At 45.8% G+C, this 21,355-nt stretch overlaps 2 protein-coding genes and 1 long non-coding RNA gene across 10 annotated transcripts; 1 reads left to right on the forward strand and 2 right to left on the reverse strand.

The window, feature by feature from the left end:
- Positions 1 to 50: 50 nt before the first annotated feature.
- Positions 51 to 16,449, reverse strand: arid1aa (AT-rich interaction domain 1Aa). 8 transcript variants are annotated; one of them, XM_077721305.1, is made up of 21 exons: positions 15,039 to 16,449; positions 11,833 to 12,048; positions 11,191 to 11,760; positions 11,009 to 11,113; positions 10,448 to 10,688; positions 9,977 to 10,066; positions 9,729 to 9,899; positions 8,784 to 8,948; positions 8,648 to 8,714; positions 8,425 to 8,570; positions 8,251 to 8,336; positions 7,911 to 8,120; positions 7,627 to 7,831; positions 7,368 to 7,521; positions 7,102 to 7,271; positions 6,829 to 7,009; positions 6,272 to 6,397; positions 4,830 to 4,926; positions 3,868 to 4,714; positions 3,630 to 3,760; positions 51 to 3,191 (listed from the first exon to the last, which is right to left on the reverse strand). In XM_077721305.1, exons 1-21 carry the CDS (start codon positions 15,960 to 15,962, stop codon positions 1,368 to 1,370), a joined length of 6,726 nt encoding a protein of 2,241 aa, XP_077577431.1. In that variant the 5' UTR covers positions 15,963 to 16,449; the 3' UTR covers positions 51 to 1,367. The 8 variants fall into 8 exon arrangements, with proteins under 8 accessions (XP_077577431.1, XP_077577429.1, XP_077577427.1 ...); XM_077721303.1 differs by having other exon boundaries at positions 7,102 to 7,268; positions 7,368 to 7,503; positions 8,648 to 8,948; positions 11,018 to 11,113; XM_077721301.1 differs by having other exon boundaries at positions 7,102 to 7,268; positions 7,368 to 7,503; positions 8,648 to 8,948.
- Positions 3,690 to 18,000, forward strand: LOC144199570 (uncharacterized). Its single transcript, XR_013326943.1, has 3 exons — positions 3,690 to 3,881; positions 10,463 to 10,544; positions 17,803 to 18,000. It is a non-coding gene; the product is annotated as an uncharacterized LOC144199570 (long non-coding RNA).
- gpn2 (GPN-loop GTPase 2) lies at positions 16,561 to 21,183 on the reverse strand. The gene is made up of 5 exons (XM_077721307.1): positions 20,551 to 21,183; positions 20,134 to 20,290; positions 19,362 to 19,522; positions 18,917 to 19,047; positions 16,561 to 18,148 (listed from the first exon to the last, which is right to left on the reverse strand). The coding sequence occupies exons 1-5, from the start codon at positions 20,968 to 20,970 to the stop codon at positions 18,076 to 18,078; spliced, it is 942 nt and encodes a 313-aa protein (XP_077577433.1). The 5' UTR covers positions 20,971 to 21,183; the 3' UTR covers positions 16,561 to 18,075.
- Positions 21,184 to 21,355: the final 172 nt, after the last annotated feature.

The following is a 21,355-nucleotide window of genomic DNA, read 5'->3' on the forward strand; positions in this document are numbered from 1 at the left end:
CACACTATGTGAATTGAAAAAAAAGCAAATACAGAGAAGACAAAACATCAAACAGCTTAGGAAGATTTAATGTACATTTATTCTTACCACGTGGAACATATAGTATAAAGATTTCATACTGAATAAATGATATTCATTGAGCCAAAAAAGGGAGAAGGGGAATTTACATGTCTTAGCTACATAGTCTGAAATACAAATATGAAGAATCCATGACAGAAGAAAAATTGTCAAATGTGTACTTCATCTAGTATGTGTTGTACCAGGAAACAACAGGTCAGAGCCGTGTCTGTTGCACTACTACAGAGCTGTGGTAAGACCAGAGGAGCGGGTCTAATCGGCAGGGAGGAGACGTCGCACTCAGCCTCCGTCCCTTGGCCGATAATACATGTGAAAATAGTGACACAGACAGACAGACACAGAAAGAAGTGTAATGTACAACATTATATATATATACACCACAGCAAAGCTGTATTTGAAGTTGAAAACCAGTCCTAAGAGGTGATTTCTTTTCATAAGGGTATTCATACAATCAAGGGATAAGAGGAGGTAAGGGTGTTCTTGATACTTTGGGGAAGAAAGCCATTTTTTTATTTACCACCAAGCTATGATGACCTCCAAACTCTAGTCGCACCGCATTCGCCGCTTAACGCGTCAAACACAACGCTGTCACTCAAAGAGCAGTACGGTACAGAAAATGTCCTACAATCTACTGCACACTGCACAGGCCTCCCCGGTACAAAAGTGTCCATCGATGACAGCGTTGGGCTGGCTGGCTGCCTGGCGACAATCCATCTCTACAGCAACTAGAACCCACCCGTAGGCCACTTTCAGTCTCCTTCACCCCTGAACATCGATCGACCAGTTACAGACTCATTGGGCCCTCTAAGGGGAGCGCTTTAGAGCACGCTGCGTCTCCCAAAACTCACTGTAAACGAGACAGCAACTTTGGTTACAGTTTTTGTTTTTTCAGCTATTTATTTGTTTATTATTATTCATTATTATTTCATCTTTATTAAAAATTATCCCCACCCCCCGAGTGCAGAACAGCCAGCTCCCCAAATGTGGTGGTGCTCTGCTCTCCAGTTGGCATTTGTTTTCGCAGAGTCTCTCTGGCTTTCCTTTTCTCTGGTTTTGTGAAATCCAGCACAGCTCTGTGATGACAGTCTGGGAGCAAGGATGGAAATCTGCAATCTGAAGATTTTCATAAATAAGAGTCACTTTGAAACATTCCTTGCCCCGTTACACACAAGCCTGGATACCAAAAGGAAGGGGTTGGGGAAGAAGAAGAAGAAAGCGGCGACCCAACAAGCCCCATTCCCCATCCGCCGGCCTACCAGACACGAGGAGCCACGGCTCCCTTACGGCTGTCAGGATTGGCCAATCAAAAAGAGTACGTCACAGATAACATGAGAGACCAGCGAGTTCATGAGGGGGCTGACGGAAAGGTCAAGGAGCCTGGACTCGTGTAGCGTGAACTCGGAGTGGTTCTCTTCCACCTTGGCCAACGCGTGCAGTGCCCGGGCGGCCCGCCTCATCATGTCCGGACTGGTGGGCTCAAAGTGCATCCCCTGTAGGTGTACGAAAGAACTCTGGCTCTGCTGGAACTGGGTGGCCGCCAGACTATCTTCCAGGAAGCCCAACAAGTTGCCCACGCTTCCTTTCTGAACGGCAATGGCACGTGCGGCCATCGTGTCGCCCTGGGCCAGATTGGCCAGGAGAACCACGGCCATCTCCCTGCAAACCGCCACCTTCCTCTCTCCGACCAGTCGCACCAGATTCCCGTAGAGCTTCTCCAGTCGGCCAATGGGCGGCGTGGCCAGGATGAGGTCCACGTTGTTGTCTTGGATGCTTAGCTTGCTCAGCGTCTCCAGGACCAATCTCTGAGGGGACAAAGCACTATGTGGGCCCAAGGTGGGGAAGGGATCCTGGGCTTCGGCAGAAGGGCAGACCGCCCAGTGGAGAAGACCATCCAACAAAGGCAGGCAGATGCTTTCAGGGTAGATGGAAAGATCCAGTTGGCCCGAGATGTTGGCCAATGTGACCAGTGTGTTTTCCCTCAGGAGCTCCAAGCAGTCCCACCACCATTCGTCCCTCTGGCCGGCCCCCTCCTCCGTATCCTCGTCTTTCTCGTAGGTGAGCGGAGCCTGTTTGCGCTCGGGGTGCCGGTGGTGGAGCAGGATCAGGCGACCCAGCAGTAGTAGCAGGCCCGGATGCTTGGACATTTCGTGGTCGTTGCCCGGGACGAAAGAGAGGCTGCGGATGATGTTGGAAATGCACACGCAGCGGCGGCTTAAAGAATCCTGCCAGTTGGCCAGTGAGACCAGCGGCCCCTCGTCTTTACTGTGAGGCTCGTCCTCCAGGATGGCGTTGACCTGACGCGTCAAAACGCTAACGACGGGAGGGACGGGTCTGCTGTTCTCCTGGTGACCCGCCTCAGATTTGTTCTCCTCCTCGCTCACGGGGGTGGGCCCTTCTTCCGAAATGGTCTCTTTCCCCGAGGAGGCCGTCTGCTTCGACCCGTCTTCCTCTTCATTCTTTCTCTCTTCCGTTGGGAATTGAAAATCAATAAAATCCTCTCGGATTCGTCTCTTCAGCACACTTTGGGGAACAGGTATCCGTTGTCGGCGTGTTAAAAAGTCTTTGCGGGGCTCAAAGTGTGTCTGAATGTGCTCTGTGGAGTCGCCTCCGCCAGCACTCCAGTGAAGTAATCCACTGTCAAACTCTTGGAGTTTGCCGTGATTGTTGGCCTGCGAGGATGCAAAGGGTTCTCTCTTTCGTACCACCTTGACAGGAAACCTGTCAAACTTGCTGCCCTGTTTGGGTCGGTCCCGGCTGGCCGAAAACGCCAATGACTCGGCTCGATCCGATGAGGGTCCCTTGCATTGTCTGTCCTCGTCCCCGGACTTCTCTTCTCCTTCCCGTGACCCTGAACAATCTTGATGGCCCTCCTCCTGTTTTATAGGAGGTGACCTTTGAGTGTCTTGTTCTTCCTCGTCCATGTCATCGTCATCCTCCAGGTCGGCGCCTTCTGGATGTGGTTCCTCCTCTTCCGTGTCGTCCACGATTTGCTTCAACCCATCGGGATCGGGAGTCTGGCCGGGTTCCCCCACCTCATATTCTCGCAGAATGCCAAAGATCTCAATGAGGCAGCGTCTGAAATACTCAACCACCAACTCTAGTAGGCCAGGCAACTAAAGGGACAGATAAAAAAAAAAATATATATATATAAACACAAATTATTACATTAGATCACCACACAGTCCCCTGTACAAGCATTGGCCGACAAGTTCAATTTCTTTGTTTTTGCTGCATTCTGAAGACATTTGGTTTTCAGCTATAAAGATGAAAATGACCCAAACAGTTTGTCGTGCGGATGTGTTAAACAACCCTGAAAAGATGACTTTTTCTTTGAACCCACGCACTATTTAAGTGAGGAAACGTATTGGAATATCTGACTAATGAGTGTTTTCTAGTCTTACCCAAACCCAATAGAAAAATGCATTAGCCCATATTAAAAAAAATAAATAAACCCAAAATGTCTTCAGTATACAAGAGAAACAAAGCAATTGAACCCGCTGTTCCAATACATTTGAAGGTCAACGTTTATGACAAAGAACACAAAGCCTCACCGTATTGAGATCAAAAGTAGAAATGCTGCCGTCATCATAAAGGAGAATGTTGATTGTATCTAAGGCCCAGGTACTTTCAGCCAAAAGACCAGATTTTAAAGACATCATGACTCTCCAGGCTTCTGGGGTTCCTTCATTTGAAAACAAACAGAATAGAACAATCTTAGACTGAGAATCCCTCCTAGACCACATCAAAGACGGACAGACGGCTGGCAGCAATCTAGGCGGGGAGACTTACCGATGTCTTTCATGGTAAGTCTGCGACGCGGTTTGAGGACGGGATGGGACGCTTCCACGGAGCCCATGGGGAAAGGCATGTCTCGTCTTATCAAAGGTGACTGCGCTGCAGAGGGCACTATGTGTGACGCAGGCACAGGAGGGCCAGCCTTTTGCATTTTCATCACTCCGTGCATGTAGGGGGATTTACTCGGCGAAGTCCGACTCTCCATGGGGCGGGGCATGGAGGCTGGGCTGCTAACTTGTGGAATGTGGTTCTGCACACCTTGTGGAGGCTGGTAGTTGGACTGCACAGAACGGGGCATGGGTTGACCTGGCCCGGCCGGACCGTAGGGAGGCTGCCTCGGGCCCATCTGGCCGCCCCACTGGCCGTCGTGATTCATGCGCTGTTCTGATGACATCATCTCTTCAGAGCGGTTTAAGCCGGGGTAACCCGGCCCTTGGGGTGGGCCCGCGGGGCCGCCCTGCCTGCTGTGGTAATTCTGATAGTTCATATCCCGGGGTCCCTGCCACATGCCCCCTTGAGGACCTTCCGGGCCCGACTGCATCATCTGCGGGGGCATGGAAGCTTGAGCGTTGGGACCGCCGCTGGCTCCCTGCATCCGCTCCCGGCCAAAAGAAAAGGGAAACTGATTGCCCGGACCAGGGGGTCGGCGCTCGGGACCCGGGTAGGGCCCGCTACCGCTGTATTGATTGTACGACTCTTGCTGTCCCGGAGAGGCTGCCGGGACACCGCCTTGCTGTTGCTGCTGTGGGGGCGGTGGTTGTCCACCGGGGAAAGGCCCACCGTATTCCACCTCGTGTCGTTTTGACGGGGGGTAGCCTCCTTCCACGGGACGCTTGTAGCCCTAAATGTGATCAATGTGATTGTGTGAGACAGTGATTGAAACCTACTAACAATAACAATGTGTAATAGAAAAAGTTAGAGGAATATTTCTCGTTCTCAGTGAGGTGGATGGATACCTGCGGTTGGTGGGGGTACATTCCAGGTTGTTGATTAGGGTAAGAGCCAGTAGAGGGCGTTCCCTGTCCAGGATACTGATTACCATAGGAATCATGTCTGCAACGTGACATTGTTGAAGTCAGCTTGGCCATTGAAATATACAAGTGTGACAATTTCAAAGTCAGGAGTGCATGATTTCTTTTCATAGTTGAAGCCAAACATTCCAGAGTAGACGAACTAAACACTAAACAACTTTGTACTAATGGTACATGAATCACGCATAACATTGACTAAATATTTTCTAACCACTAAGATATCTATAACTCAATGGCCAGTCAGGTCACAATTGTAAAACCAAAATTACATTATATACATGACACGTTTGATTTCAATTTATTTATTTTTTAAATTTAGAAAATGTACTAGCCAGACAAAGCTTTAAGGTTTTTAGACGGCCGAAATGTTACATTTTAAAACGGCACGTTTTCTTTCTTTTTTTAAATTTTCTTTGTTAATGTCATCACTGAAAATTGTGTTAACATATAATTATAGCATTAGGGTCCTACGGCATGGGGTTTTACTTCCCCTCTAATTTATTACATCTGACTTTGGCTAGATGTGACTTCTTGAGTTTTAATGATTCTCATTTGACTGTTACAAGAAAGACAAATCCTAGTATTTTCTAAAAGGACACTTCGTTTAAGTTTTGCCCCGCTTCAATCGACATAACCAGGCAGCACAGAAAAGTGAAGTGAAACTCCACATTTTCCTCTTTGCATCACAGGCACATATGCAATGAGAAAGAGTTAAGTATTATTGTAAAAGGGTGAATATTCTGTGGAGACAGTATTGGTATGTCTTGGCAGCTAGTTGCTTCTGGTTTGTAATACAATAAGCATATTTCTGTTGTAAAAGCTCATATCAAACTAGAAGTACTTATGCAAGGTGTTTCAGAATCCCTCGGTCCTGTTCGACAATGTCACTCTGTACGTCGCAGGCACCGCGTGTATTTTAGCATATCATTTTGGTGTCACACGCTTGGTGACTTTGGCATGCAAGTTAGTAAAAACATTGCCATGAGTTGTTACATTCTTCAACCAGTGTGTAAAACAAGCTCTGTGGATGAGTTTTTTTTTTTTTTTTACATTGAAAATGGTTAGGTAGGCAGATATTCTTTTATAATTTGATAATTCGACAGCAGTTGTGTTGTTGTTTTTAAACCATCATTATAACAGAGATAGAGGGACAAAGTGCCTTTAGAGAACAAGGCTAACACATCATAGGAGTAAATAGTTTGAAAATCAAGTTTCCACGGACCCTACATTACATATATTTCTAATCTTTAATCACTCTACTAACAATACCTCCATTAAGTTTTATATTTTTGAATAACGTGGCCTCAGTGATTGGGACATTTTTTTTAAAATGTAGCTCCAGAGATAAAAAGATTGAGTGAACCAACCGTGGCTGTTGGGGTGGGAAGCGATTTGGCGAATACATCCCGGTGTCGGCATTGGCAGGCATCATAGAGTTTGGCGGAGGAGCACCAGAACCCATGTTGCCTTCTGGACCCATTCCTGACTCAGACCTGGGAAAGAACATAATCATCATTAAACACCAGTACTTTTAGAACACGATGATCCTTTTTTTTTCCCACTAGCCCAGAATAGACAAGAGTGAACATAGACAAGGAAAAATCCACAAACCTCAATTGTTATCAGTATTTGCCCGCAAAAAAAAAAAAAAAGTTCTAATAAAACTATTGTTTTGGAGCTTTGACTTATTCATTCAAATCTTGACAATAAAAACAAAATGAGATGCACATTTTCCTCTACGGGACTTTTTCAAAGCAGTACAACAAGTCAAAGGATCATTAAAATCTGGATAGACCCCTTTGTCAACTTAAGACTGAATATTAATTACATATCTTTCCCTGAGCCACAAAGGAAATTAGCCTGGAGGTATTAACTGGATTTAATGACCTTTGAAATTCTAAATACCATTGACAAAATGTCTTACCTTCTATCATAGCCTGGTCCATAAGGATACGGTTGTCTGGGCCCCATTGGCATTGTGCCCATGGCGCCGGGTGGTCCTCGATTGAATGGCGGCTGCTGCTGCTGCTGTTGTGACGGTTGCTGTTGGTGGTCGCCCACCCCGCTGTTAGGGCCCTGGTTAGCAGGAAGAAACTGCTCCCCAACTAAAGGTAAAGTCAGAACGAAAGCCCGTTTAGTGCAACTTAAGTAAGCAGTTGATCAGGGAAGCATTTTACGATCTATTCAATGTGCCCACCCTTTCTCATGTTGCTAAAAGGGTCTTTGTTGGGTTCATAGGGGCCCATGCGCCCCTGCATGTCTGGGGTACTCATAGCAGACTGATAGGCAGAGTTGGGTGTCATGTTTTTACGTGGATAAGCAGGGTCGCTTCCGTCAGAAAAGGGATCCTGCAGGTTGACATTGCTTCTAGGAGAGGCGTAAAGCAAAACAAAATGTGGGGGTGCATTGAGAAATGAGTTATGTCCATTTGAGTTATTGTAAAACTGTTAGGATATAGGTTACCTGGAGCCCGGTGGCATGGTGGGCATTTGGCTATGAGGGGTGGAGGCTGGGGTCGGAGGTTTTAAGTCTCCACCCTCGGCCATAGAGCTGCTAGTCGACTGGGGAGTCTGAGGGCCCTGCAGAGAGCCTGACCCAGCTGTGGAGCAGAGGGACGCTTCAGTTTGAAAGTGGAGAAGCAGACAGATGTGGCGCATGAATTTGTTGACACGTAGGGGGAATTTTCAGACATAAAATGCATAGGTACAGCTGTAGCACTAACCTGGCGAGGGGGGCTGGACCTTTGCAGTTTGATTCTTCTTGTTATCTGTAAAAATCTCTGGAGGAGGGTCTTCGCCACGCTCGATTTTGCACTCAAAGGCGTACAAACACTGGATGTACTGTTTTTTCAAAGAACTGGCAGCACTACTAGATGTACCCACGTTCAGGGATGTGGCCAAATCTCGCCATTTCTTGTTTTTACTCACCTGAGAAAGACATTTGTGTGCAGTTGGTTAGCGTAACACGAGATCACATTCAATTGGCAAGATGGACGCTAAGGATTACCTGTGCCATGCCTCCAATTTCTTTCACGGACATATAGAGGCGGAAAAGGTCGAGGGGTTTGCGTCCCACAGCAGGCAAGTTGGTCATTCCCATAGCTTTCTCGTCAATGAAAGCCAAATAACGATCCACCCACATCTTTCTTTCAGGTTCAGGTCCCAACTCATACAGACGTGTTATCATTTCGTTGGTTGTCGTCGAGGAATTTGCCTTCTGTTTTGTTGGGCAGAAGGGGAAACCCTGCTTAGTGCAATATTTTTTACCCAAACCAAAACTCACTTGTTACCAACGATGGCCGTAAGTGGCAGTGAATAAGTTCTATTAGTAACAAGTGTAACTTTACCTTTGATTTGGTCTCTTGTTTGGGTGTTCCACTTGCATCTACTTTGTTATTCATCTTATTGTTCATCTCTGGACTGGGAGCCATGCCTAGAAGTGTCAAAGTAGGAAAATGTTCATCAAATGCAATTCTGACGGCAAGGGCTAAGTCAAATTGAAATTAATTTGTAAAGCATACCGCTCGAGTTGTTGGCCATATTGGGCCCCATTGGATATGGTGATCCACCTTGAGCGTTCATCATTCCAGGCATGTTGTTCATAGGAGGACCATAAGGAGGGCCAGAGCCCATCATGCCCGGGGGCATGTTAGGATAGCCAGACATCCTGAATGCGGAAGAACAATCTGAGTGTCTGTCTGGTTTGGCACAAGTGTCCAAAGTCAAGCTCGATAACCAACCAACCTGTTGTGCAATGAGTTAGAGGCAGGATGCTGCATGGCTGCGGGATCCTGGGCTTTTCTGTTCATGCCTGGAGGGGGACACATCGTTGAACTAACCTGGGAGGGAATGTTGCCCATGTTCGGGCCCATGTTCGGACCAATGCCGGGGCCGTAAGGGCGTGCTCCCATTTGATTTGGTGGCATCCTTCCTGGGGGCATGCCAGCATATGCTTGTCCCCCACCTTGTCCTGCCATTGGCCCCATACCCGTCCCAGGGTAGTTGGCATTAGGCATATTGCCATAGCCGGGTTGGCGCGGATAACCTAAAGCAGATATGATCAAATATGAGTAATCAGTAGAACACAAGTGTGGGCAAAACCTATATTTTGAAAATCAAACTAGCCCAAAAATAAAATAAAAGACATCATACTAATTTTGGCTGTACGAGTCGTGCTGTTCTTTCTACACTGTGCTAGCAGTGAAAGCTACGTTCCCCGAGCAACAAGCCTTCGTCACAGGCTGAGCTCTACTGACAGGAGGCACTGCTACGTCAGCTGACTTTCTGCTACACGGCTATTAATAGCAGCAACAGAATTAAGAGGGAGAGAGAGCAGCGATAGCTTGCTTGCTATGCTGCGCCTGTGTGCTGAAGAGATGGAGCCAATGTCTTTTATAATAGGAAAATCACAAAGAAACCTCAAAATTGGACTTAATTAAGTCTGGACAAACATATATTAAATGTGTGTTTACAACCAGATTTTTGTTTTATAATGGCGGATGAATTTTGTTGGATCTTATTTAGGGGAAGCGATTATCTATGGTCATTAAAAGAAAGGAAAAGTCATAAAAGAGGAAAGACCTGGTGTCCACATAAGTGGACATCACATTTTGGTATTTAAAATAATGTTTATTAATACTTGGTAAGTAAGTGTGGTCTACATGACCCAAAATGTGATGTCCATAAAACTAATTGAATGACAATGAGAGAAAAAAATTGCACTCCAATTATGGCCGCCAATAAGACTTAAGTTGTGCTGTTGTTTTTCCACAGTATTTAAATAACAAGCCTATAAAGGCTTATAAAAAAAGGTACTCATACACACCCTGGGGTCCATATTGTCCTCCCTGTTGTCCATAACCAACCATGGAGTTATTTTGTTGATATGGACCCATCCCAGGATGCATTTGTCCACCTGAGGACTGGCGTGGTGACAATGCAGAGGCTGACTGGGGCGAACCGTAAGGGGGCATTTGAGGGTTTCTCTGCATGAAGCCTATATACAGTGAAAGAGACGACGCTTGTTGAGAGAAAGCTCAACACAATTGTACTTCACTAAAATAGACATCATACCTCTGTCCGGGGCCAATGGAGATTGGCTCATACCAGGGTGAAGGCTACCGTCTGACTGCACACTTGATGGTCTTGGAGGCATTTGATTGCCTAAAAGAAAAATAAGATGAATTGAAGTTAGCTCAGCATGCATATGGTTAACAATTCATGGCATTTAAAGCAAAGTTCTAACTAACATGGCACCCTCTATCTTCACACAATTTAAAAGGGTTAAGAAAACAAAACAGTCACTTGTGGTTTTTTCAAAAAAAATAGTACCGTCTTAAAGTTACAGTAACATAAGATAGCATTGTCATTTTACTTCAGATTTCAATATAATTGCACATAATTAGAACAGCATAAAAATATCAAGCTGGCATAGAGTAACTAGGTGTCATGGGAATGTTTCAAAAATGATTTTCTCTCCATGATCCCATATGAATTACAACTAAGGAAAGATTTATAGCAAATTCTAAAGGTTAATCCACCGACCTGGCATGTTGGCAGGCGACAGCGGTCCAGCACGAGGCGTACTGGCACTGGCTGGGGAGCCCGTTGGTGAAGGCGATGGTCCTCGGATGCCCGACAGGTGAGGGGAGGTGTGGGGCGAGAAGGGCGATTGAGCTGGGTTGCTCTGCTCACCCTGGCTGCTCGAAACACCCGGCGTACTAACTCCGGGACTCAGGGCACCGTCTGTACCAGTCGGGAGGTCGTCGATGGATCCCGACAGGTCCTAAAAAAAGTCGTTAGAATACAATTTCATGAAAACCGCATAAAGCTTCTCCTGTATGATCCTCAAAGTACTAAATTTGCCCTCACTAGTCGCTCTATTTGCTAAATTCTAAAACAAGGGATGTATAAAAAAAAATAAAACTTATTAAAAATAAAGTTTGCAATAAAGTTTTGGGATTAGGGTAGTAAAGATTCTAATAAGTTTGTTACTTGCCTTAGCTATGAGGAAGTAAAATGTTCATATGAATGAAACCCATATTTTGGGTGGACAAACCCTAAGATGACTGAAAATGTGAAAAGAATTCAAATTTTGATGCATACATGACTGACCGGAAGGCTGGAGGGACGGCCCTGACTGTCCTCGGGACCACCTTTTTGCTGTGAAGATGGTGCAGCATTGGACTGAAATGAATCTTGGGGTAGTTCCTAAAAAATAACAGTGTGGGTGATGCTTGTCAACTAAACATGCACTAACACAATGTGTCCTGCTCTGAAAACGGCACCTGTTGTTGTGGAGGAGGAAACCGTTGGTAAGGTGACTGCTGTGCTTGCTGCTGAGGATTCTGTGGATATGCTCCTGGCTGGCTTTGTGGGTGTTGTGGTGTCTGCGACTGTTGCTGTTGTTGTTGCTGCGAGGATGGCTGTTGCGGAGGCTGCGTCGATGCGGGATAGTTGCTTTGTCCCTGCGACCCTGGGGGACCCTGGGAACTTGGCTGTTGGGAAGCTTGGCCACCCGGTCCCTGCTGCTGGTAAGGAGACTGGCCGGGCTGTGGGGCCGATGCTTGCGAATACGGCGGCTGAGACTGTGCGGGCCCTTGAAGCGGAACTTGGGATTGTGGCGGAATATGAGACTGCTGATAAGGGCTTCCTCCTTGGCCGTGAGGTGCCGACGTTGGAGGCTGGTGAGCCTGCCCCGCGTAAGGTGCTTGACCTCCTGGCTGTCCAGGTTGGGGCTGAGGGTAAGGGGTTTGATGCTGACCTGGGTGGGGACCCTGACCAGGCTGACCGTAATATGGGCCCTGGCTCTGGGAAGCAGCATATCCTCCTGGTCCCTGTTGTCCATATGACCCCATCTATCACAAATGAAGGAAGCATTGTGAGCACCACTTTAAACAACTGGAAATGAATGAACATAATCAATATACCTGTGGACCGTAAGGCATGCCACTCATGCCTCCAGGAGTACGTCCTTGCATGCCAACTGGATATCGTTGAGGACCTGGGGGGCCATATCCCTGGCCAGGGTAGCCTGGACCTTGCTGCCCAGGGGGAGGTCCTTGCTGTGATTGCTGACTATAGGGGCTATTGGCACCATATGGTTGCCCTCTCATTTTGGCCATTGGGTCCATGGAACCAGGTGGCTAAGGCACACAAGAGTAGAATTAAAATGGGCAAAAATGTCAAGTTTGGTCTAAACAAGACACTTTCTTGGTGAGCTGTAACACTGAGTTTTGACCTGCCTTCACTCGATAATTAGTACAATCTTAATGTACTTCACCAAAGACAGATGTCGTAAAAAGTATAATTAATTGACAATTGACAAATGCATTCTGTGCAAAATCAATACATTGAGCTGGCCGTCTGAAAGTCTACTCTTAGGAAGCCATTACTTATGCTACAGTTTGAATAGCAACCGATTTACTGAACTGTTTGACATGTGATGGAATAGCATTCAAATTTCCCGATTTCCACGACATGCAACTGTCCTAGATGGATGTAAAAAAGAATAATTCTAAAACAACTTAAGTGGATCTCACTAACTAACTCACCTTTTTGAATAATTTTAGTCCCACCCTATCTATTTTAGTATACTAGTCATTTTATGAGTAAACAGTGCTAAATATATCCACTTGTAAATAGGAGGCAGTCTGCCCAATTACAAACATTTCCCAGCTGTGCTTGCTGTTTTGAGTCTTGTCCAAGTTTTTTTTTTCAAATCCCTGGAGAATGCCGTTTGGCTCCTGATGAATGACACCAGAAATTAAAGACGTATTTTCAAAAGAAAGCGGGAGTGAAAAGGGAACGATTACAAACGGTCAATATTTTGATACATATCCCGCTTATTTGGATATTTAAAATGCAACGGCTTCTTTTTCAAATTGGCCGTAATAGTACATGACAGCAAGAGAATTCCCAAATGTACAACAGGAAAAGCCTCATCAGCTTAACTACCTTTTTTGCAATTGGTATGCTTTGCCTGACATTTTGCAGATGCTGCGTAATGAATTGAAATAAATAAAAGAGGCACATGGCTAATCTGCATAAGACAAACTCCCATGGTGGGTGAGAGATGGTGGACTGCCTTCTGATTGGCTTAAGGGGGGGTTTGGGGGGAAATTCTTTGGAGTCAAACTTGTATGGCATGCCAGCCAGACACAGCAGATACATGTCATAACCACACCTTTGCAGGCCAGATTAGAATGTGGTTAATATTTTGCTGAAAAAATATATACATTTAAAAATAGACATATGAATAATAACCCACTATTTTATAAAATGTCAGGATTACCTAAAGCACAAACGAAACTGTGAAAATTGAATAGACATTTGGATATAATAACATTGTAGGCAGCTTTTGCTTGGATGTGAGCAATACAAAAGTTCCCTAGTTGTAACAAACATTTTATCATTCAGAAACTTTGGGGTGACTTAGAAATGTCCTTGGTTTTCCGCGCGTCTTTTCCCAATGAAAAATCATTCAAATAAGACACTAATGAACACTACTAGGTCAATATAGTTAATATTAAGATTTTAAAAAAGAGTTGTGATTGACCCATAGACATTTGACTGGTATTGCAAATTATACCAGTGTGCCACGGCTGAAAGTACCCCAATTTTGTTATTAGTGAAAAGATGAGACAACAGAATTGGCACTCTGTATCTCATCCATTTTTTGTTGTTCATTTATTTGTGCAATTCTTCCGTTTAACTTTGTTTTCCCTTCCATCCCCCGACAACACTGCAGTGCCTTTTAACTCCCTAAAACCAATTTAACAAAGCATTCAACCTAGGTTAACTGTACCTTTCTCTATTATTTCATCATGTCATGTTGACAATGTCATGTCGCCATTGCAGCGTTTGAATAGAGCACAAACAAGCCAATTTTATTTGGCAGGGAGCAGATGAAAGTAGATGAAATTGGGGAGTAAAAAAAAAAAAAATCGACTTAAGCGCAACGTGGACATATACTGTACGTTATTACATCCCGTCAAAGCCCGATTACAAACTAACCCAAAACGATAAGATTTAATTGACGATTTGGGAACGTCTGGTAGCAGACGTCATCATCGTTGGATGATGTAGTATTTTATTTAAAGACATCCGTGATCTGGACCATCCAGTTGTGATGTTTGGGGAAGAAAAGGGAAACAAACAGAAGCCAGAAGGAGTGGCTGTGGTGCCTGTGATGACCCTGGGATGATGATTCAATGCTGCTCTTATCAGCAACTGTTGCCTTGCATCACATGTAATTATAAATGGCCATGAGCTGCGGCCGGAGAACCAATCAGATCTGAGCTCGCATGTCAACCCGAGACCAACTATCTCCTGTCTTTGACAGGCCGATTTTACCTCCACAATTCAAATCCCCGTTGCACGCTGCAATATTGCAGCCACTCACTTTGGATGTGGCCCGAGCTTTTGACCGTTTACGGGCAACGACACGCGTATGCAACTCCCGCACTCCCAAAAAGCCATCGCGTTGCAAAAATTTGCGTCATTTTTGACGGCGTGTTACATAAAGTTGCACTTTGATTTTTCTTTAAAGCTGCATGGTTTAAAAAAAGAATACAAATAAAAAACTAAAACACACGCACACAATCAGGCGGTCACTTATCCTACGGCGAGGTCGAGTCCTTAAAGCTTTGAGCCGAGAAAATGTACCAAAGTAAATTACACTTTATTAGCAACGAGTTACAGTACGTATATTGAAATCGTGTGATCGAATCGCCCCCCAAAAAACGGTGGATTTTTCTCAACGTGAAGCTTGGCGTGCGTGGCAAATGCTAAGCGAAGCGTCGCCCCTCGATGTGCTTTTCTAGCTCGTTCTCCAAGTCAGGCCTTGGCGTCTCCGCCAAAGTCCTCAATGTTGTCTACTTTCCACGACTTCCCCCCGTCACAACGCCGCGCTCCCCTTGACTCTTTCTATCGTCCAAAAGCGACGGGAATAGCCATTTTTTGGTTACACGGGCTGCTACGAAAGGGAAAACACACGAGAGGCAGCCATTTTAGAGTCTTAGCGAACTAGTGTAGCAGACAATGGCTGGCCTACTACGTTGTCACTTGGTTAGGAGGAGGGAATGAGACGTTGCGGGAGAAAAAGACACACCGGGGTGATGAAATGTGATTTTACCTGGCTTCGAGCGAGTGCTTGGCCGGCGCTACCGGGGCTCATAGGCGATGGGTGATGGCTTCTTTGTTGCCAAGCCGGATTGCTGCCTCCATACTGAGCGCTAGCGCCTATGTCTGCTGCTCCTTTGCTAGCTCCCTCTTGGCCGGCGTAGTCGTTCGACGGGTAGTTGGGATAAGCCCGTGTGGAGCTCGGCGAAGTGAGCAGCTTATTGAGCGTCGGCGTGGACGTGGGTTGAGGGTTTCCCATGTTATATCTCTGGTTGTAAGATCCAGCCATGACGGCGGGTCCTCCCGCTGGTGTTGGCTGCTTAGCTGGCTGCCCCCCAGCAGTCGGCGCTTGGCTAGTGCGAGGCGAGTTCAGAGCGTACGCTTGGCCCGGGTACGGAGTCCTGTTGGGGAACGGGCTGTAATTGTTGAACTGGTGGTTAGGAAAGTCGTGCGAGTTGCCTTGGTAAGGGTCCATGATGTTACCGGGCTGAACGACCGGAGCCACCACCGCAGCGGCAGAAGCAGCAGCTGCCATGCCAGGGCTTTGTTGTCCGCCATGTTGATGAAAAGGGGCCCGACTGTAGTGTTGAGTGTATCCGTACGACGGTGGAGGGAAAGCCGGGTTGTGGTGGTGCACGATACCCGGGTGGTTGTTTCCCTCCGGTCCGACGGTGTCATTCTGGTTATTATTGGTAGCTCTGGGCGGGTTCCCATTGCCGTTCTTCATCTCGGGCTCCCCTCCTCCTCCTGCATTTCCAGCCTCGGCGCCGTCCTGCAGATCCCCCCGAGCCGGCGATTGGCCCTCCAAGCCGGCCTGCTTCTTGTCCGACTGCTTGTCCCCCGTCACCGTGTCCTCCTTGGGCTCTCGATCCGGCTTTTTCAGCTCAGACGGCGGGCTGGTGTTCAGAGTGGCGGCGCTAGCGACCTGAGCGGCCATGATATACCCCCCACCTCTCTCCCTCTCTCGGCGAGTCAGTCACAATCAAAAGCTAGCATGGAACATGAATAATTGTTTAGAACCATTTATCCCGCCGCCGGTTCATCCCCACCCGCCAACCGGAGCCAATCCGGCTGCCGCCCCTTAAGCTTCCGTGAGTGGGCTAGCGAAACGAAGGGCGCTCCATACAATGCGCAGAAAAACGACAGAAATTGTAGTGGGAGTTGTGTTACTGAGCCCGGGTAGAGGCAGGGAGAGAGCCCAACCAACACGAGGCTTCGTTAGATACAGCCATTTTACTGAGCCGAGCGGCGGACGGCAAAAGGCGGACCGGATCGCACCCTGCGACAGAAACATGGACCGGATTCCCGACCTTTTCCTTCGCGGCATATATATAATACTAGTAGTATTTTTCCTACCACGCCAAAGCGCGCAACGTCCTACTACATTAGAATGTCCTACTATACATTCGAACTAGTATATAGGTTGGAATATACACCACAACACTAGTACTGCGAACTCATTAGATAGCACTGACAGCGATAGGCGTCCAAGCCATTAGCACTGGCCTTGGCTGATCTTGAAATCATCACCATTCATCATCATTGCCATTGACGGCGACAGACGTCGAATCCGGTTGGGACTCGAATAGCCGTCCAAAATGGATCAGGCGTCAATGGCAGCCAATGAGTTCATGCTCCCAACATAGATGAGAAATCTTTTTTTTGTAATGGGGGTAATCAATCAGTGGGCTCCTCTAAAAACATGTTTCAACAAATCCTCTTTCCACTCAATCGCCATGTGAATAAAAAGTCATTCCCAGTTTTAAGAGCATTGTTTTTGATGCTGTATTTAATGGAAGCCACACAGCAGAAGGAGGAAGCCTTGCAGCAATAGAGACTAGCAATGCACATTCCCTCTTCTCATTCCCTCCTCCCTTCTCTGTCTCTGGGTACTGTGCAGAATGTGGGGGATGGGAGCAGCAGGCAAGGCTGCAGCTCTCCCTCTCTCAACCCAATAACATTGAACCAGCAGTCAGTCAGGCAGGCCTTATCTAGCAGCCTGGGTGAGGGGGAAGAGAGGGGGGGGGGTGTTAGTGCAAGCATGGCCCGCTTGAAAAAGTACAGAAAAACAGACAACAATTTGTGTCGTTTGGCCTCGGTGAAAGCAAAGACTGTGGTTGGTATCCATGAAACGCAGAGAGCGGCGAGGGAGGGGGTGATGAAAAGTGTGTGTTGCTGTGTGTTAGTGTGTGTGTGTGTGCACTAGGCTGCTGGTTGCTGATTAAACAAATGGAAATGCACAAGCCACGTTCAAACTCCATTCTGTATTTTTTTTTTTTACATCTGGTTTAAAAAAAAATCATCTTTTTACTTTACAACTCTCTCCCATGAACACACACATTTCTGGGTAAGCGGGCTTAAGGCGAGGGGGGGGGGGGGGGCAGGAGGCATTCTTGATCACATGTGCAAACACCAGAACACAATTTAAACCAGTGGCTGCTGACACACCCCCTCAATGCACGAAAAAGAACTCCACGCTCACCACCTTGCGGTGTCATTTCAGGAATTCATTGAGCTCCACTTTGATGGTGTGTGAAAAGTGTTTGCCCGACACTATTTTTACTACTTTGTGCAGAGGGCTAGTGTGTGAAATGTCAAAGTATTTGAAGGGGAGGGGTGTGAAAATAAGATTACAACAGGAGTGGCGGAAAGAGTTAGAACAGTGAGAGAGAGGCTCTTCCATCCCATAGAGCAGACAGAGGGCCAGTTGTGCAGAAACACAGATTTAATGTGGCTTCCTCTCCCCGCCTGACTTATTTTTTCTGCTCTGGCTGCAGGGAAAAACTGGAGCAGCTTTTTCACCGAGCAGACTACCAACGTTTGGGAGTGCGGCGGCTGCCACCCGATGGTGGAAAGCGTGCATACGATCCAAAAGGGGACGCTCTTTTTAGCCATTTGAGTGGACTAAACTCATGATTAACATTTATAAAATGTTTTTTTTTCGTTCAGGGTGAAATAAAAAAGCTTTTTCTTCGCCTGTTTGTCAAGGATTGAGTTGAGTTTAGCTGGCCGGAGAGGTCGTGTTCAGCCATCCCCTCGCATTCCTGGATTCAAAGGTCCATCATTTCTTCCTCCACAGTCTTTCCACTGGTTTCAAAGTAGCGCTCTTGAACTCCGAGTGTGCTGGAGAGTCAGCAGTCAAGGAAAACGTTCATAGTCTGCGCGGTTTATTCTGACATTTCATTTTACGACTGCCCTGACACTCAAGTTAATTCTTTCAGTGCCATTGAAGATGCCATAATGTGGCTGGGTCATTCCAAAATTGGAGGAAACTTTAGCTTCGCCCACATAATTTGCATAATTTATTCGCTATTAAAAATAGTACAATAACAAAAAAGAATTGCGATTCCTGGATAATTAGTGTGGTTCCAAACCGATATTAAATATTAGTATCCCCGCCCAATACAGCCATTTTGGCAGGTTCGAAAATGATTAACGAATTAACCAGCATGGCTAGGGAAACGTGTCCACTATGTCGAAGTACAGTACTTCCCTTTAGAAAACCAATGGAAGTACAATTACATTGTGTAATCATTGCTAGGTCAAATACAAAAAAAACCTTTGTCATTTACAAAAGTCATCAGTCAAACTTAGCAACATGTTTTGTTTATCTCTCTTACAAAACAGAGTAATACTAAAGCAATGTGGGATTTATAGCTTTATTATTAGATTTTTTTTTTTAATGTCCAATTCTGGAATGAATGTTTATTTCGCTCAATCAGTCGTGAATTGTAATGATTTTGGATGTCTAAATGAATTGGACATAGCTCACCGTCCGTGGCAGCCAATGAGGTAAGAACGAACGTCAGCTTTTCAGGCCAGTCCCGTAAACGGTGGGGGTTCAGCGAGCAACGTGAGTCAGCACTGAGTCACACTGCTAGAAAAGGATACGAGCCAAACTGGAAGTCTGCCCCAACGGCAGCCGACATCATAGCCTGAAGATTCCTCTCCTCCAAGTCTCCAAAGCAGCAGCCGTTGGCCTTGTCCACGGCTCGTAACACCTGCATCATGCTCTCCTTCTCCTGCGTTCACAGTGCACAATTTGTCTCAACCAATGGATAAGGCGACCATTACAGATTCACCCCAATTTTGTGAGTTCCATCCTTTCAATTGTACCCATTTGTGGTAGAAGAAAATAAATGCTAATATTCCTTGAATACTTTAAAGATCTAGTCTATATATGTATATATTTTTTTGTAAAAATTGGTAGCAGTCTCAGATACCTCGTTTGGTTTAATCCCTTTTTGTTTTTAAATCGAGTTATTTTGATAGCTGTGGTGTTCCATCACTACAGATGTCAGAAGTAGTAAAAAAAAGAAGTAAAAAGATTAAGTACCTGAACATTAAGGGAGACAAAGGAAACAAGGCTGTAATCTTGTATCACCTCTGCCAGCTTCTGGTTTAGCTGATGAAATTTTTTAAAGAAAGGATCCGCAGCCAGGTGATCAAGAAGATAACTCAAGTCCATAACTTCAGTGTAGAAATCTAGGTTGAATGCTGGTCAAGAATAAGGGAAACTGAATTAGCATTTGCAGACCTAAATTTGTTATTTTATTCTGTTGTTTGAAACACATTTTAAACTGTTGTAAAAACTGTATTAATATAAGAGACCTATTTGTTGCTCACAAAAACAGGATTAAGTGGCTTGCTTAGTCTTTTTTTGCGACATATGAGAAGGATGAAGAGAAGAACACACACACACAAAGTTACCTAAAGTGGATTAACATTCAAAACAGTCAGCCTTCAAAGTCTACATTTTTATGCGGTCAACTACATAACCATTAAAAATACTAAACCAATAAAACAAATTTGTTGCTTGCTCATTACACTACTGTTATACAAGAATAACATATGCAAGTCTTCTTGTGTGGTATTTTAGTGTGTGGGTTTTCTTACTTCCTCCCAGATTACAAAAATGTGGCCTTTTAAAGATGCTTAAATTTGCCTTTGAGCTTAACTAGCCCAGAGAGGGTGACTGCAATACAAAAACGGATGGATGACTACTCTATGATGTCATTTCAACATCAAAGATTGAACTATACTCTATACACAGAGCACGCTGATCTTTTCCTTTGTTATCAGTCATGTCACAACCAACATCCTCCTACCTAGTTTACCATACTGCTCAATCAGGTCCACCTTGGAGAGGATGTTGACATGAGGGAGCTCCACATGAAGCATGGTGGACAGCGAGGTGCAGAGCACAGAGATGAACTTGGCCGGGTCCGCACAGTAGTGCGAGTCCACAAGGTGCACACATGTTAGCTGAAAACAAAAAAACAGATAGCTGATAGCTACCAAAGCAGCAACCTTATCCTTCCATCTGTTATGAATTTCAATTATAGATTGTCACTATGGCAAATGGACGGCCCGGCGACAGAGTGATTAGAGCCAATTCAGGGTGTCCCCCCACCTCTGGCCCAGAGTCAGCTGGGATGGGCTCCAGCACCCCGCGCGACCCTCGTGAGGATAAAGCGGTCCAGAAAATGAGATGAGACTATGGCAAATAAGTTGAATGCACTCACCCTGAAATTCCACTTTCCCAACTGCGAGAAGATGTTTTTCACTGAACTCTGGTGTGTGTAGAGTTCCACCTGGCCAGGGCAGTCAAACAAGAAGTAAGAGTCCGGGTGTTCCTTCAGCTTGTTTTCTAACCAGTCCACGTTGGCCTCCACATAGTCCATGCAGTAGAGGAGACCGCCATTGGGCCCCAGCTTCATGCCACTCATGACATCTTCCAAAGTGACCAACTCGGAGATATCCACTGCACAATTGTACGGGAGTCTATCATTGGCTGGGTCCATGTTTACCACTACTACCTTTCGCCCGAGATGGGTGAGGAACTCCTGCATGGCCTGGCAATAAGTGGTTTTACCCGAACCCGGCGGTCCGACCACCACTTGGCCGAACCGAAGGCTGGGAGTTTCTGCTTTGTGCCGAGACATGCCGTCGCAGATTACATTATCAAATATATATATCGGGAGTATTCATTAAGATTTCGAGAACAAAGGACCTACTTGTTAAAAATAAAACGTCCGCAGTCAAAGCCACAAAGTTGAAAGGATGTAAGAGAAATGTGGAAGCACGTTGGCCACCTGCTGCTCTTATCTTATTTACATGCGTAGCAGCTAGCTAGCACGCTATAATCTAATATATCCGGTTCACTGAAATAACTTTCAAAATAAAAGTCAGTGAAGGCATCAAATCGTTTGGTAACATGTTTATGCAACGCGTTTTTGTGTAAGGATACAATAACCAATTAATGCTAGTTTTAGTTTTAAATAAATTACGCCTTACTAGTTTATATCGTTTTATTATTGAAACATTTAT

This window comes from Stigmatopora nigra, chromosome 7, assembly GCF_051989575.1.
Source record: "Stigmatopora nigra isolate UIUO_SnigA chromosome 7, RoL_Snig_1.1, whole genome shotgun sequence".
In the NCBI taxonomy this organism is placed as follows: domain Eukaryota; kingdom Metazoa; phylum Chordata; class Actinopteri; order Syngnathiformes; family Syngnathidae; genus Stigmatopora; species Stigmatopora nigra.

Excerpts from the sequence above, each read along its gene's own strand:
- arid1aa (XM_077721297.1), bottom strand. The coding sequence starts at position 15,962 with ATGGCCGCTCAGGTCGCTAGCGCCGCCACTCTGAACACCAGCCCGCCG. Across the intron at positions 11,761-11,832 it reads GCATGCCTTACGGTCCACAG|ATGGGGTCATATGGACAACA; the intron begins GTATATTGATTA and ends CATTTGTGATAG. Across the intron at positions 6,398-6,828 it reads GGACCAGGCTATGATAGAAG|GTCTGAGTCAGGAATGGGTC; the intron begins GTAAGACATTTT and ends GTTCTTTCCCAG.
- gpn2 (XM_077721307.1), bottom strand. The coding sequence starts at position 20,970 with ATGTCTCGGCACAAAGCAGAAACTCCCAGCCTTCGGTTCGGCCAAGTG. Across the intron at positions 20,291-20,550 it reads TGGGAAAGTGGAATTTCAGG|CTAACATGTGTGCACCTTGT; the intron begins GTGAGTGCATTC and ends TTTTGTTTTCAG. Across the intron at positions 18,149-18,916 it reads GCAGACTTCCAGTTTGGCTC|CACACTCGGAGTTCAAGAGC; the intron begins GTATCCTTTTCT and ends CTGACTCTCCAG.